The sequence below is a fragment of the Chrysochloris asiatica genome, unplaced genomic scaffold (assembly GCF_000296735.1).
Source record: "Chrysochloris asiatica unplaced genomic scaffold, ChrAsi1.0 scaffold00001, whole genome shotgun sequence".
Taxonomy (NCBI): domain Eukaryota; kingdom Metazoa; phylum Chordata; class Mammalia; order Afrosoricida; family Chrysochloridae; genus Chrysochloris; species Chrysochloris asiatica.
The window spans coordinates 4,437,109-4,451,870 of NW_006408519.1; the positions used below are offsets into that span (position 1 = coordinate 4,437,109).

At 41.7% G+C, this 14,762-nt stretch overlaps 1 protein-coding gene across 1 annotated transcript in view; it reads right to left on the bottom strand.

The window, feature by feature from the left end:
- The window catches only part of DPYS (dihydropyrimidinase), a 129,560-nt gene extending 115,339 nt beyond the window's left edge, over window positions 1-14,221 (bottom strand). Inside the window, exon 1 of the mRNA XM_006830822.1 lies at window positions 13,958-14,221. Within this exon, the coding sequence (XP_006830885.1) occupies window positions 13,958-14,221 (264 nt within the window). The remainder of the gene's footprint in view (window positions 1-13,957) is intronic.
- Window positions 14,222-14,762: the final 541 nt, after the last annotated feature.

Here is a 14,762-nt window from a genome sequence, read left to right on the forward strand (position 1 = left end):
ATTATTTGCTCAGCATACAGGTTGAATAAGTATGGTGAAAGAACACAACCGTGCCGCACACCTTTCCCAATTTTAAAACATTCAGTGTTCCCATGCTCTGTTCGAACAACTGCTTCTTGGTCCAGGTACAGATTTCTCAGACATCATCATTAAGACATACAAAAAAAAACTTTGTGATCTCAGTTTATGTTCCAATTCCAGAAGTACACTCAGCATTGCAAAGATGTTGTCCACATTGGCTTCTTGTCCACTATCCTCAAGTTTCAATCAGTCATCTCACCATATACCATCCAACTATGACCAGAGACTTGAGCTACCCTTGATTGAATTTGCTCTCTTCTTCACTGCATCCCAAAATCCAATCTTCCATAAAATTCTCTGGAGGTTACCTCAGACATGCTCCTTGAGTCTCTCCATTTCCTACATCTTCACCTCCATTGACCAGTCCCACCTTCATCTTCTCCTGACTGGATTAGTACTTTAGACCTGTACTTCATCCCCTGCCACACTTGCCACTTCTAATCTTTCAATGACTTCCCTTTGCTTTTAGCATGATGAAAACAGTTATCACAGATAAAACAAGGCCCTGAGGGATTCTCACTTTTATACTGAGTTACCCCACCCTTTCCAACCCATTTGCCCCACTGCAGTGTCCCTCTTGTCATCTGAGAACTTCTCACATAAGGGAGAGACCTCACCAGGTACCTCCTTTCCCTGTCCAACTCCTTCACCTGGCCCAGTGCTTCTTCACCCAGATTGCACTTTGCAATCAACTGGGGAATTTTTCACACCCCCCAGAGATCCTGATATAACTGCATTCATCTCAGTATGCCCCATGCCCATTACAATGCCTGGCACATTAATATTCTATAAATATTTAGGAGCGAAAGGAAGAGAGGAGATTGAGTAACTGTTGTTGTTGTTGTTGTTAAGTGCCATCAAGTCAGTTCTGACCCAGAGTGACCCTGTATAGGGTTTCTGAGGAACAGATGGTGATTTTGAACCGTTGACCTTGTGGTCCAGCGCATTATCCAGCAGCGCCACACCAGGACTCACATTCCCAATAGAGACAACAGTTAGCCTTGGCAACCTCATTTCCCAGATCCTTATATGAAAAAGGGAAAATAAAATGAAACCCTCAGCCCATCTGAAGCTGAAAGCTCGGGTCAGTCCAAAGCTCACTACCAAATTCATGTTAAATAGGACTTTTTAGCATAAAGCTGTAATCTAATTTTGTATTTATGCTTCTCAAAGGATTTTCTTAGTTTGAAAAAAAAACATTATGTTTTGTTTTAACCTAATTTTTTATTTCTTAAAAATATCTTTAAATCAACAATTGTTTAGGAAAATGTTAGTCACCAAAAAAACAAACTCTATCTCTAAACTGATCATATATGTAACATTTTTCATACTGATTTAATTTCCCATGAGATCATAAACCTATAAACACACAATATACTTGCTCTGTCTTTGGCTTTTCAGTCAAATTACTCTAAATTATGTATATATAAAATAACTTCCATGAAAAGTGATTCACAAATTTGGACTCAAATTGTTCTTATTGTGCATTCCACATAATTGAGCAGAAGATGATTCTGATGAAAGTTGGAAGGAACTTATCAAACATTCTAGTTCATCCTCCTGTCACCCATGAAAAGTCATCATTCTGCCTGTTATGAAATCTTCCAGAACAAGAAAATACATGTTGTCTATCTTTGCCAGAGGAAGTTGGTACCCTGGATGAGTCCACTAACTCCAGTCTCACTTCTCCAGACTACTTCGAATTACATTTTGGAGTACTGACAACCAGGGGACTTTGTCATCCTCAACTTCTGTAGCACAAATCCATTCATGTCTTGGACCTTGAAGAACAAAGGCATTCTTGATATATTTGGAATCTGGAACATCTTCTACAAGTAACCAAGGCAGAGCCACCAATGCAATAAACTGGTAGGTAGTTTTTGACATCCTTTCAAATGGAGTATGTGATGTATGCCGCCTGGAAACCAGCAGCACGGCATTGAAGATGAAAAGACTGAGGTCATGGACATGTTCATATAGCCCCACAAGCCTGCCCCTCAGTCATCAACACACAGCCCTCTTCCTCTCTGGGTCTAGAGTCCCCAGCTGCTCCATCTCTGGCATCACTGCTTCCTTCTCTGGGTAGGGTCCCACACTCTGCTCTTCTTCCTTGATGATCCCAGGGACCTCTGCTCCTGGACTGTAAAGTCAACCATTCTCCTCCTTTTGCTACAAAACATCTACCGTTACATTTCCAACCTTTACAATCAGTCTTGATAGCAATTATTCACTATTGTATCACAAGAGTCCTATCCCCATCTCTTTTCATCAGCCCCCATCCAGACAGATTGGATACTACTCAGTGGAGATTCTACCTTCCTCCGCGCCTTCTGGATCTAGGTTCCCACTTGAAAGCTTGTAAGCCAGTCACTTCTTGCCTTTGTAGTGCCCCCATTTTGGGTAGCCAATTACCAAGTTGCCCATCCCTGTCTACCCTGTGTATCAAGGGGGTGGGAATGGTCCCCACTGTAGAGATTTGTTCCCTCTTTTGAGCTACTGCATCCATAGATATAGGTCAAGTTCACCAAATTGTATCAAATTACTCTTTTATTCCTCTTCTTTCTTCTTCTAGTTGCGTTCTGATCATCCAGCCATTGAAGCCAGGTCAAGTGGGTATTATCTATAAGTGTGGGTGTTCTTGTGCATATGCCCTCACTTCTTATTAGCTGGACGCTTCATTCTCCACTCTAGTCCTCTGTGGCTATGTCACTGACTCTGGGCCCAGGAGTCCCCAGGTCTTGTCACACTGCTGGTCAACCAGGTCTCCACCCAGGTTCACAGAAGTCTCTTGAACGTGGTAGGGCTTAGCTGACAGCTTCATTGCTGTTTTTCCCTCACTTCCCCTTATCGATAACCAACGTGGTCACCAGTCAGACCACATGCCTGCTCGTGTGTTCCCCTTGAGTCTTAGCCTTGGAAGGGAGTTCGCCCTGAGGGGATCCAACCACAACTTGCTTGTTCTTGTAGTAGTCAGTCGGACTGCTGCTATTGTTTTTTTTAATTTTTCCCGTTGGTCTTTCTTTCAAGAAGTATCTTCTGTTCTTCTAGCCGCTCCAGGTTAGTCTGCTCGTCTTTTCAAGCAGAAATTTCCCACCTCAGAAGATTCTGGATGGATTTCAGGATTCCACCTATGGTCTTAAGCAATGCAGAGGCTTCACAAGAAGTCTCCTTCACTGGGCACGTTGCAGCCCCATTTTAGGTATTCCAATCAGTTATAGGCAGAAAATGGACTGACAAGCTTTCTATGATGATATTTATGGCTATTCCTTTCTCTCCCTCTCAAGTATCTATTTTACAACAGTATGCAAGGGAAACCAAGATTCAAAAGACAGCCAAGCATCTTAACCTTATTTTCCCCCTTTTACCCATTCAAATCATGTCTCAATCCCTGAATCCCAGAGCCCTGTTGTTCCAGGGTTGTGCATACATCATTATTTACCTCTGTTCCACTTAGCCCAGCAAACCTTAAGTGAATTTTTAAGGTCTTTGCTTAAACACTAAGTCTCTGAGCTTAGGAACTATTGAATATCAACACAGCAATGCAATTTTCCTGTTAGATACAATGAAGTCTATCTGAAAATTTAAGTGTCCTCCCTCACAGTGTTACTCGGTATGTGAGAAGAAGTAAGAGCACAAAGTTCCGGTGTAGATTCTGGGCAGCTGCCTAGGCTTTATTATCAGTCAGGTAATCTACTCAGAGGTGTACTGGGGAGGCACTGTGGGTTAATGCGCTCAGCGGTTCAAGTTCACCAGCTGCTCCTTGGAAACCTTATCCAGGGTCGCTATGCGTCAGAAATGACTTGATGGCTCTTAACAACAACAACAATCTACTCAGAAACAAGCTCAGTGATGCTATTACCACTTATATGGGACATTATCAGGAGAGACCAGTACCTGGAGAAAGACATCATGCTTAGTAAAGTGGAGGGTCAGCAGAAAAGAGGAAGACCCACAATGAGAGGGATTAGCACAGTGTCAGCAGCAATGGGCTCCAGTGTAACAATGATTGTAAGGAGGACGAGGACGCAGAACCCGGCAGTCTTTTGTTCCGTTGCGCACAGTCACTATGAATTGGAACCAACTTGACAGCACCGAACACCACCAGCACCTAGGAAAATTACCAAAAGCCACTGCCCTACAGGTTCACTCAAAAACATCAAGACACAAATGTTAAACTACAAGGTCTACTGTATACAATTGGTGGCACTTAACAATAACTTATCTCTAAGGAACCCTGGTGGCACTGTGGTTTAGGCACTACACTACTAATCACGAAGTTGATGCTGTAGGATAAGCACTGGACTTATCAAAACCACAAAATCAACAGTTCAATCCCACCAGCCACTCCTCAGAAACCCTACAGAGGGTTGAAATGAGTCAGAAGTGCTGAAGTGTCGACAGCACTTAACAACATCAACAAACATGATTTGGAATCAGTTCACTGGCAGTGGGTTTGGTTTTTTGGGGGACTTACCTCTAGTCTGTCTGCCATTAAGAACAAAAAACATTATTTTCATCTCTATAATGCCTACCTCATTCCACCCCACCCTTATCCCCCACCACACATCATCCACAATACCTGGCACTTCTTGGGTTTCATCAGAGTTTCATTATAGCAACTCTATACAACAAAATACAACTAGCTTTGTAGGACTTCCAACCTTATACAGGATCCCTGTGAGTCAGAATCGACTCAACGGCACTTAACAACAACAACAACAATCTTTATAGAAGTAGACTGCCACGTTTTTCTTCCTTGGAGCCACTGGTGGGTTAGAAATGCCTACCTTTTGATTATCAGCTGAAACCTTAATCACTGTGTCATAGGATCACTAAGAGTCAGAATGATCTAGACAGCATTAATTGACTGTTTTGTTGTTGTTATTTTTTAGGCTTCTTGGGTTTCCAAGATAATATCTGAATTAATGCAGATGATACAACTTTGTTTGTTGGAAGCAAAAAAGAGTTAAAATATTAATGAAGATCAAAGACTTCAGTATGGATCTCACCTCTATGTAAAGAAAACAAAAATCCTCACAACTGGACCATTAAATAACAGCATGATAAATGGAGAGGAGATGGACATTATCAAATAAGACTTCCTTTTGCTTGCATCCACAATCAACACTCATAGAAGCAGCAGTCAAGAAACCAAACAATGTATTACATTAGACAAATTTGCTGTTCAAGAGCAAAGATATTAGTTTGAGGACTAACATGCACCTGACCCAACCCATGGTATTTTCAGTAGCCTCATATGCATGTAAAAGTTGGAAAATGAATTAAAAAAGACTGTAGAAGAATCGATGCATTTGACTTATGGTGTTGGAGAAGAATATTGCAAACACGCACTGCTAGAACAAACAAATCTGTAATGGAAGAAGTACAGCCAGAATACTCATTAGAAGCCAGGCTGGCCAGACTTGTCTCTCATACTTCAGATCTGTTATCAGAAGGGACCAGTCCCTGGAAAAGGACACCATGCTTGGTAAAGTGGAGGATCAGCCAAAAAAGAGGAAGCCCTCCCCCCCGCCCACCAGTGAGATGGAGTGACATAGTGTCAGCAGCAATAGGCTCAACTGTAACGATGGTTGTGAGGATGGCACAGGACCAGGGGTGTTCTGTTCTGTGGTGCATAGATTCCCCAAGTTGGAACCAACTCAACGGCACCTAACAACAATAAAACATCAACGGTACTTCACAGCAACAAGAAACGTCCACTTTAAATTTCCTTTTCCTTGTTAGTTGCTGTCACATCAGCTCTGACTCATGATGACTTCATGTGCAACAGAATGAATGAATATCACTGGGCGTGTGCCATCTTCACAACCAGTGGTTTGCTCGCATCCACTGTTGTGGCCCCTGCATATTTTGAGCCCCTTCCAGCCTAGGGGGCCAATCTTCCAGCACTCTATTGAATAACTTTCTGTTGTGATCTACAGGGTTTGCAGTGGCTACTTATCAGAAGTACATCAGCAGGGCATTCTTTCTAGTCTGTCCATCTGGACACTCTGCTGAAGCCTTCCACCATGCAGTGACCCTGCTGGGTTTTGACCTACCAGCGGTAGAGCTTACAACATCCTAGCAATAGGCAAGGCACCACAGTACAACAAAATGACAGATGAGAGGTGGTTAAAATTCCTTACATTGTGGCAGAATCATGGAAACCTTGGTTTGCAGACTGCCTCTGTCAGACATTGAAAATACTCAGGGAGAAAACAGGCCACGGCATTCTCAAATATGAACACAAGTCTGTAAAGTTTTATGAAAGAATTCCTAATGCACAATACCATAAACAGAGCCAAAGCCTTATTTAATATCAAGTTTCAAATTAATCTATGAGATGGATGGGCTTCATTCTCTGATTAATTAAAAGGTAAACTTTGTAATCAGTAGATAGCCATTCAAGGAATTCATAGAATTACAAACTCTTTGAACTGGAACAGATGAATTATTAACACAAGAATGTTCAAAACTCAGCCTTACTAGTAATTAAATAAATGCTTGTTAAAAACATTAAAAAATTCTGTTTTCCTATTGAGTTGTGACAAAGATTATTTTTAAAGTTTATGTCCACCATTGGCTAGAATACAACGAAATGTATCATGATGCATTGCTCCTGGGAGCATGAATTAAGCATTCTGTAAGTATGTATGCACAAAACACCTTTAAAATGTGTTTAATATTCATTGTTTCAATAACTTCACACTGGAGATGATTCCTAAGGCAAACATCAAGAATATGCACAATGATTTACAAACAACGACGTTTGTCACAACATTATTTATATACTAGCAAAAAACTGGAAACCACTGAAATGTTCAACATCGGAAAAAGATAGTAGAGCTGTAGCAATTTGGGGAACAGATGGTGAAAATAGGCCTGGCACTTGGACAGGAAGATAAGCTGAGTTTGGAACATTCTGTGTTTAGAATGTGTTGAGTGAGAATTGTGCTGTGGGACACCTAGATTGTGATATTTGCAGACAGGTAGAAATGGAGGCCTGATGTTTAAGAGATAGCAAAGAGCTGAGACTTAGTCTAGGAGAACGTCAGTAGGGCCGTGAAAATCACACTATCCAATAATATTTAAGAACATCACAAACTCACTACTATCGAGTCAATTCATAGTGACCCTATACAGGGTTTCTGAGGCTTTAAAACCTCATCTTTCTGCCAAGGAGCCAACAGCTGGATTTGACTTGCCGACCTTGTGGTAGGCAGTTCAGTGCTTATCCTATAGCAGTAAACTAGGCCCCATTTAAGAACACAGGAAGTGTTAAATGAAAAAAGATAACTATAAATAGTATGCATTATTTGGTAAAAGAAAAAATAAGATATATAAGTGAAAAACTAATGAAAATACACGAAAATATAAGTACTGAAATGTTAACAAAGATGATATAGATATATGTTTTTAATACTCTTCTGTCGTTTCTATTTTTTTAAAGAGATATTTTGTTTTGTTTTTTAAGGAATGATTAATGATCCAGCAGTTTGCTAATGGTTGGTTGTATGTTACTTTCATAACTGCTAAAAATACAGTTTTTAATTGAAGTTGTTCTTAGAATGAAGCCCTCATTTTATAATGAAATGCTGACAACACTGTGACTTGCCCAAGGTCACACGGTCAGCCATGGAGCTAGAACAACTGAAGCCCAGTCCAGAATTCCAGCAAGCAACAGAAAATGGAATTTGGTTTGCAACCAAGTTTTCTGAAACAACGCCTCCACAGGGTGAAAAAATTCTACAAAATATAACCATAAGTGTACACTTAATCACATGCCTCATACTGCCTGATTGTAAGCAATCACAGCCACGGCATTTCACCAAAATGTTCCAAAACAAAGTATCATTTCCTTTCTCAGTTTTGAAGACTTCTTGTCCTTTACAAAAGAAACGCTGAATGCTTTCTCAATGATTTTTGTTTTTTTTTAAGGTGATCCCTCTCCCAGATATGGATGCTGCCAGGTTGCCAGGTTTTTAATGCAAATTCACCTACTCCATGTATGTCTGAATATAATTGTATATATTTGAAAATTGGTTGGGCTCTTGTAATTCACTCTCTTATCACAGTGTGTAAAAGAAACGCCGTAATTCCTTCAAGTTTATCAAATTAATAAAATTCACTTCAATAAAAATGTCCCACGGTACTTCTCGTAGATGGTGAATTATGATAAAACTACTGCATACCTAGTATGGGTGCCTAGATCAACAAAGTAAAATATGATTTCTTTAAATCAGAACTTTATTGCTATCGGTTACATCAGAAAGAAAGCTTTTACCTGTTAATTCAATCAAGTATAGGCTTTACAGCAACCTCTAACATGAATTAGATTTACAAAATATGAAACCTTTGCTTGACCTATATTTCACCGATCACAATCTAGTGATCAATTAAAAGAATATGACAAACAGTATTCCTTTTAATTGCTAATTTATAATAATAAATGATCCTCTGGTGAATGTAGAAAGCAAACAGCTATGGGTCTCACCTTTCAGGGCCCATCTCCTGAAAATATGATATATCATTTCTACTTTGTAGCTCTCTAGACTTTAGGAACCCATTTCTGTGTCCTTAGAGCCAATGTGGCTGTAAATATACTTGCAAGAATCTCACAAAGTTAATCTTTGTGATGTGTATTTACTTTTGGTAACTTTAACTGCCTCCTGCTTTGGGATGGTGAACAGTGCCTGCATTTCTTAAACATGCTGCTGCTCTATTTTTTGTGACATGCCATCTCACATTAGCATGCATCTTAAACAACTTTCTCATCCATCACTCGCCACCTGACTTTTCAATTGTTACTTCAGAAAGGGAGAGAGTCTGGTAGGTAAGAGCTCTTGCAATGGAATCATTAGGTTCTTACAACCACATGGTTTACTATACCGGGAATGACAAATTGAAGAGGAATGGTGTTACACCATTGTCAAAAAGAATATATCTAGATCAGTCATTAGATACAACCTGTCTGTGATAGGATAATATCCATGTGCCTACAGGGAAGCCCAGTTAATACCACTATTATTCAGATTTATGCACCAACCACTAAAGCCAGTGAGGATGAAACAAAAGATTTCTACCAACTTCTTCAAACTGAAATTGATCAAACATGTAATCAAGATGTATTAATCATTACTGGTGACTGGAATGCAAAGGTTGAGAGCCAAGAGGAAGGATCAGTAGTTGGAAAATATGGCCTTGCTGATAGAAATGATGCTGGAGATCGCATGATAGAATTCTGCAAAACTAATGATTTGTTCATTTCAAATACCTTCTTTAGACAACATAAGAGATGATTATACAAATGAACCTCACCAGATGGAATACACAGAAACCAAATTGACTACATCTATGGAAAGAGATGATGGAAAACCTCCATATCATCAGTCAAAACAAGGGGCGGGGGCAGACTGTGGAACAGACCATTAATTGCTCATATGCAAATTCAGACTGAAGCTGAAAAAAATGAAAACAAGCCCACATGAGCCAAAATATGGTCTTGAATATATCCCACCTGAATTTAGAGATCATCTGAAGAACAGATTTGATACATTAGACACTAAAGACCGAAGACCAGACCAGAAGAGTTGTGGAATGACATCAAGAACATCAAACAGGAAGAAAGCAAAAAGTCATCAAGAAGACAAGAAAGAAGGAAAAGATCAAAACAGATACCAGAAGACACACTGAAATTTTCTCTCCAGCATAGAGATGCTAAAGCAAATGAAAGAACTGAGGAGGTACAAGAGTTAAACAGAAAATTTCAAAGGTCCGCTTGAGAAGAAAAAGTCAAATATTACAATGAAATGTGCAAAGATCTGGAGTCAGAAACCCAAAAGGAAAGAACATGCTCAGCATTTCTCAAGCTGAGGGAATTGAAGAAAAAATTCAAACCTCAATTTACAGTAGTGAAGGATTCTATGGGCAAATTATTGAATGATGCAAGATGCATCAAAACACAATGGAAGGAATAAACAGAGTCGTTGTACTAAAAAGAAACGGTTGGTGTTCAACCACTTTAAAAGATAGCATATGATCAAGAGCTAATGATCCTGAAGGAAGAAGTCCAAGGTGCATTGAAGGCATTGACAAAGAACAAGGCACTGGAAATTGATGGAATACAAATTGAAAACTTTCAACAAATTGATGCGGCACTGGAGGCACTCACTCATCTGTGCCAAGAAGTTTGGAAGACAAATTGGTCGACTGGAAGAGATCCATATCTGTGCCCATTCCAAAGAGAGATGACCCACCAGAATGTGGAAATCATTGTATAACAGCATTGCTATCCCAGGCAAGTAAAGTTTTACTAAAGGAAATACAGAAACGGCTACAATCATACATTGACAGAGAACTTCCAGAGGTTTAAGGGGGATTCAGAAGAGGATGTGGAATGAGGGATATTATACCTGATGTCAGATGGATCTTGGCTGAAAGCAAAGAATACCAGAAAGATGTTTACCTGTGTTTTACTGACCATGCAAAGGCTTTTGATTGCGTGGCTCATGACAAGCTATGGACAACATTGTGAACTATGAGTATTCTGGAACACTTAACTGTGCTCATGAGGAACCTGTACACCGAGCAAGAGGCAGTTGTTTGATCAGAACATGGGAACACTGAATGGTTTAAAATTAAGAAAGGTGTGCGACAAGGTTGTATTCTTTCATCATAATTACTCAACCTGTATGCTGAGAACATAATCCGAAAAGCTGGATTATATGAAGAAAAATGTGGCATCAGGATTGGAGAAAGGCTCACTAACAACCTGCAGTATGCAGATGATACAACTTTGCTTGCTGAAAATGAAGAGGACTTGAAATACTGAAAAAGATCAAAGACCACAGCCTTCAGCATGGGTTACAACCCAATGTAAAAAAAAAAAAAATCCTCACCACTGGACCAATAAACAGTATCCATATAAATGCAGAAAAGATTGCAGTTGTCAAAGACTTCATTTTCCTTGGATCAACCATCAACACTCATGGAAGCAGCAGTAAAGAACTCAAACGATTTACTGCATTGGACAAACGTGCTGCACAAGACCTCTTTAAAGTATTGAAGTGCAAAGATGTGAGTTTGAGGACTAAGGTGTGCTTGATACAAGTGATGGCATTTTCAATAACCTCATATGCATGTGAAAGCTGGATAGTGAATAAGGAAGACTATATAAGAATCGATACATTAGAGTTATGGTGTTGGAGGAGAATATTAAAATATCATGGACTGACAAAAGAATAAACAGATCTTTGTTTGAAGAAGTACAGCCAGAGTGCTCCTTGGAAGCCAGAATGGCCAAACTTTATCTGTCATACTTTGGACATAATGTTAGGAGGGACCAGTCGCTGGAGAAGGATTCATGTTTGGTAAAGTGGAGGATTGGAGAAAACGAGGAAAACCCCCAATGAGATGGATTGGTATAGTGGCAGCAGCAATGGGCTCAAGCATAGGAACAATTATGGGGTTGGCCCAGGACTGGACAGTGTTGCATTTTGTTGTGCATAAGGTTGCTGTGAGTCCATACCGGCTCGATGTCACCTAACAACAACAACAAAGCTATAGCAGAAATACCGCAGTGAGTGGCTTTAACAAACAGAGTTTTATTTTCTTACAGACTAGAAGTCCGAATTTATGATGCTAGCTCTAGAAGAACGTTCTCTCTCTGTTGGCTCTGAAGGAAAGTCATTCCTTGGTAATCTTTGTGTGGGTCACCAACTATCTTCACCCATCTCTCCCTGCTTCTCTGTGCCTAGCCGTCTCTTTTACAATTCAAAACAGATTGACTGAAAACAGACAAACCCTACACGATTTTTGTTGTTGCGGTCAAGTTGGTTCTGACCCATAGTGACCTATATAGTGTTTCTGAGAATGGCTGGTGGGTTTGAACTGTTGACTTCGTGGTTACCAGTCCAGTGCTTATGCTATAGCACCGCACCTGTCTAATGATCCCAATAATGACAACCGATTTCCAAATGGGAATATAACCATAGGTATTGATTGTGTTGTTGTTGTTAAGTACCATCAAGTTGTTCCCAACTCATAGTGACCCTGTCTATGGTTTCTTAGGAGTGGCTAGTGTATTTGAATTGCTGACCTTGTGTTCAAGTGAAGGTTAATAATTATTAACTAGGGAGAAGCTCTCCAAATACTCATGTGAATAGCCTTGCCTAAACCTTTTTCTCTCGGTCATATCCACTTGCTTTTCTTTTTTCTTATAAACATTCTGATCAGTAACAAGGATTGGGGACCACTGGGTGGGGAGGAGTGGACAAGAGTAAAACTATTAGAAACTAGTTCAGCTAGTAAAGTAGAGTCAAAACTGCTTTCACAGACTGTAGAGATTATACCTGAACTAAACCCACCTGTCTCATACGTCAAGGCATGACCCTTGGGAAAATGTCAGAGACACCCTGAGCCAAGAACCATAGCTTTAGGAATAGCAATATACCTTCACCCATCTCTCTCAGTGCAGTCCAAAATGCAAGAATCAAGGAGTGCGAAGGTTCGGCTAGGCCTCAGTGCTGAGAGTGGAATTCTAGTTTTGTGATTTCCTGTGAAGCTGCTATCTATCTCCTGCTATTGTTTTTAGGAACCTGACAAAGCATTAAAGGTTTCTTTCATTGGCCCAATGTCTAGACTTTGTGCCAAAAGAAAGGGGTCCTGATAGTGCAGTGGTTAAGCGCTTGGCTGCTAACCAAAATGTCAGTGGGTCAGCCCACCAGTTGTTCCGGGACAAAGACATGGCAGTCTGCTTCTGTAAAGATTTAGATTCTTGGAAATTCAATAAGGCAGTTTCATTCTGTCCTATAAGGTTACTATGAGTTGGAATGAAGTCCACACAATTGGTTTTGTTTTTTGGTGCTGCTTTGTTTTGTTTTTGGTGCCTGGGGAAGCCTGAAGGAGACCTAGAGTTGCAGTGGTTAAGGCTGCTAACTGAAAGGTCTCTATGGGAGAAAGATGTGGCAGTTTGCTTCTGTAAAGACTGCAGGTTTGGAAACCTAATGACAGTGATGGGTTTGGTTTTGGATTTTAGGAGAACCCAATTCACTCTCTTATTTGGGGATCACTGGTCTATTGAATTCCTACACCAGCACGGTTCATACATGATGTCCCCAGGACAAGATGCAGGAGAGGAGGTGAAGCGGGTCTGCCTTTGATGTGAATGCTAAGATTGTGAGCTGAGAGATCTGGAATATTTCCTCTTCTTAAAGCCCAGTCAGACTGGAGGTGTGGGGGCAAAGGTTATGGATGGGGATGGGCTTTTCATACCACCCAGCCCCTATTTCAGACAGGTTAACTAGTGGGTGTATTTTTTATTTGATTCTGGCTGGGGGTGGATATGAAAGAAATGGCATGGAGTGCCGAATGCACTGCCGTCAAGTCGAGTCTGACTCATAACGACCCTATATAGCATTTGAAATCAAATCTTTCCGGGGGCACTTCGTCTCATCGCTCGGAGAAGCAGTTGGTGGGTTTGAACGGAGGACCTTGTGTTAGCACCCTAGCACACAGAGTCATCAAGACCCCCTAAGAAAAAAACCCATAGATATTATGTAAGATTTGTAAAATCGCCTAGTTTCTCAGAACACCGAGATAATGGGGGTGGGAGTTGGGGGTGTCTGGAGGTACAATATAGAGAAAAATTAAAGACTGCCTTAAATTTGTCAAATCTCCCAATCAGAGTGGAGGGAAGGTGTCACCTTCAGGGGCACCTCTGAGGGGTCTAGGCAGAAAGACTAGTCATCTCAGCGCTATGACCACTTGGAACGCAGCTTCCGTCCACCTAGTCCCTTCGTGGTGCGCAGGCGTAAAGCGGTACTGCTCACCAGCCCCTGGACAGCTGGGGTGGCGAGCGGGGCGCGCAGGTGGGTACCTTGGTGCCCTGGTGGAAGTCATCGATGGACCGCGTGCCCATGAAGGGGAACTGCATGTGTGTGTGCGTGTCGATGCCGCCGGGTAGGACGAGTTTGCCGCGGGCGTCGAGGATCCTCAGGTCCGTGCTTGCACCCCCGGGAGGCAGCAGGTCAGGGCCGAGCGCCCGCACCACGCCGCCCTCCACCAACACGTCAGCCACCTGCGAGAAGTCGTCGTTGACCACGCGACCCCCGCGGATTAGGAGCCGCGACGGCGCCGCCATGGCGAGGGGAGCGGGGTCCGGCCTGACAGCAATTTCGCCTTCCTTCAGGGTGCCGGCGAACCACCCCAATCTCAGGGCGCGCCACTATCGCCCGGCAAGGCTGGTGTGCAGCGGTTAGCGGGGCGGAAATGTGAACCTGCGGCTGGTGCGGCTCCACCCCCGGTGGGCTGGACAACACTGGAGCTCTGCGCAGTTCGTCCTTCCAGTCTCAGACCGCAAAGGTTCTGTCGTTCCGAGTCCAGGTGTTCCCATCCAAGTAAGCCATTGCAAGAGAATCTTGGAGTTTTCAAAGGGAGGAAGGTGTGTTTTCTATCTTGAGAAAATGCGCTTTGGGGAAAGAAATCCACTTTTTATCCCTTTCTTTGGTGGAGAGTGTGTTCCAAAAGACTAGAGGGGGCAGAGAAGGAGGGGGGAAAGGAGTGGAGGGGAGGGGAGAGAGCACAGCAGCCAGCACAACAAAAATACCCAAACCGACCCAAACTGGAACAGTTCTGAACTTCTTTTTGTTCTGGACGTCATCTTAAATATTCTTTGGCTCTGT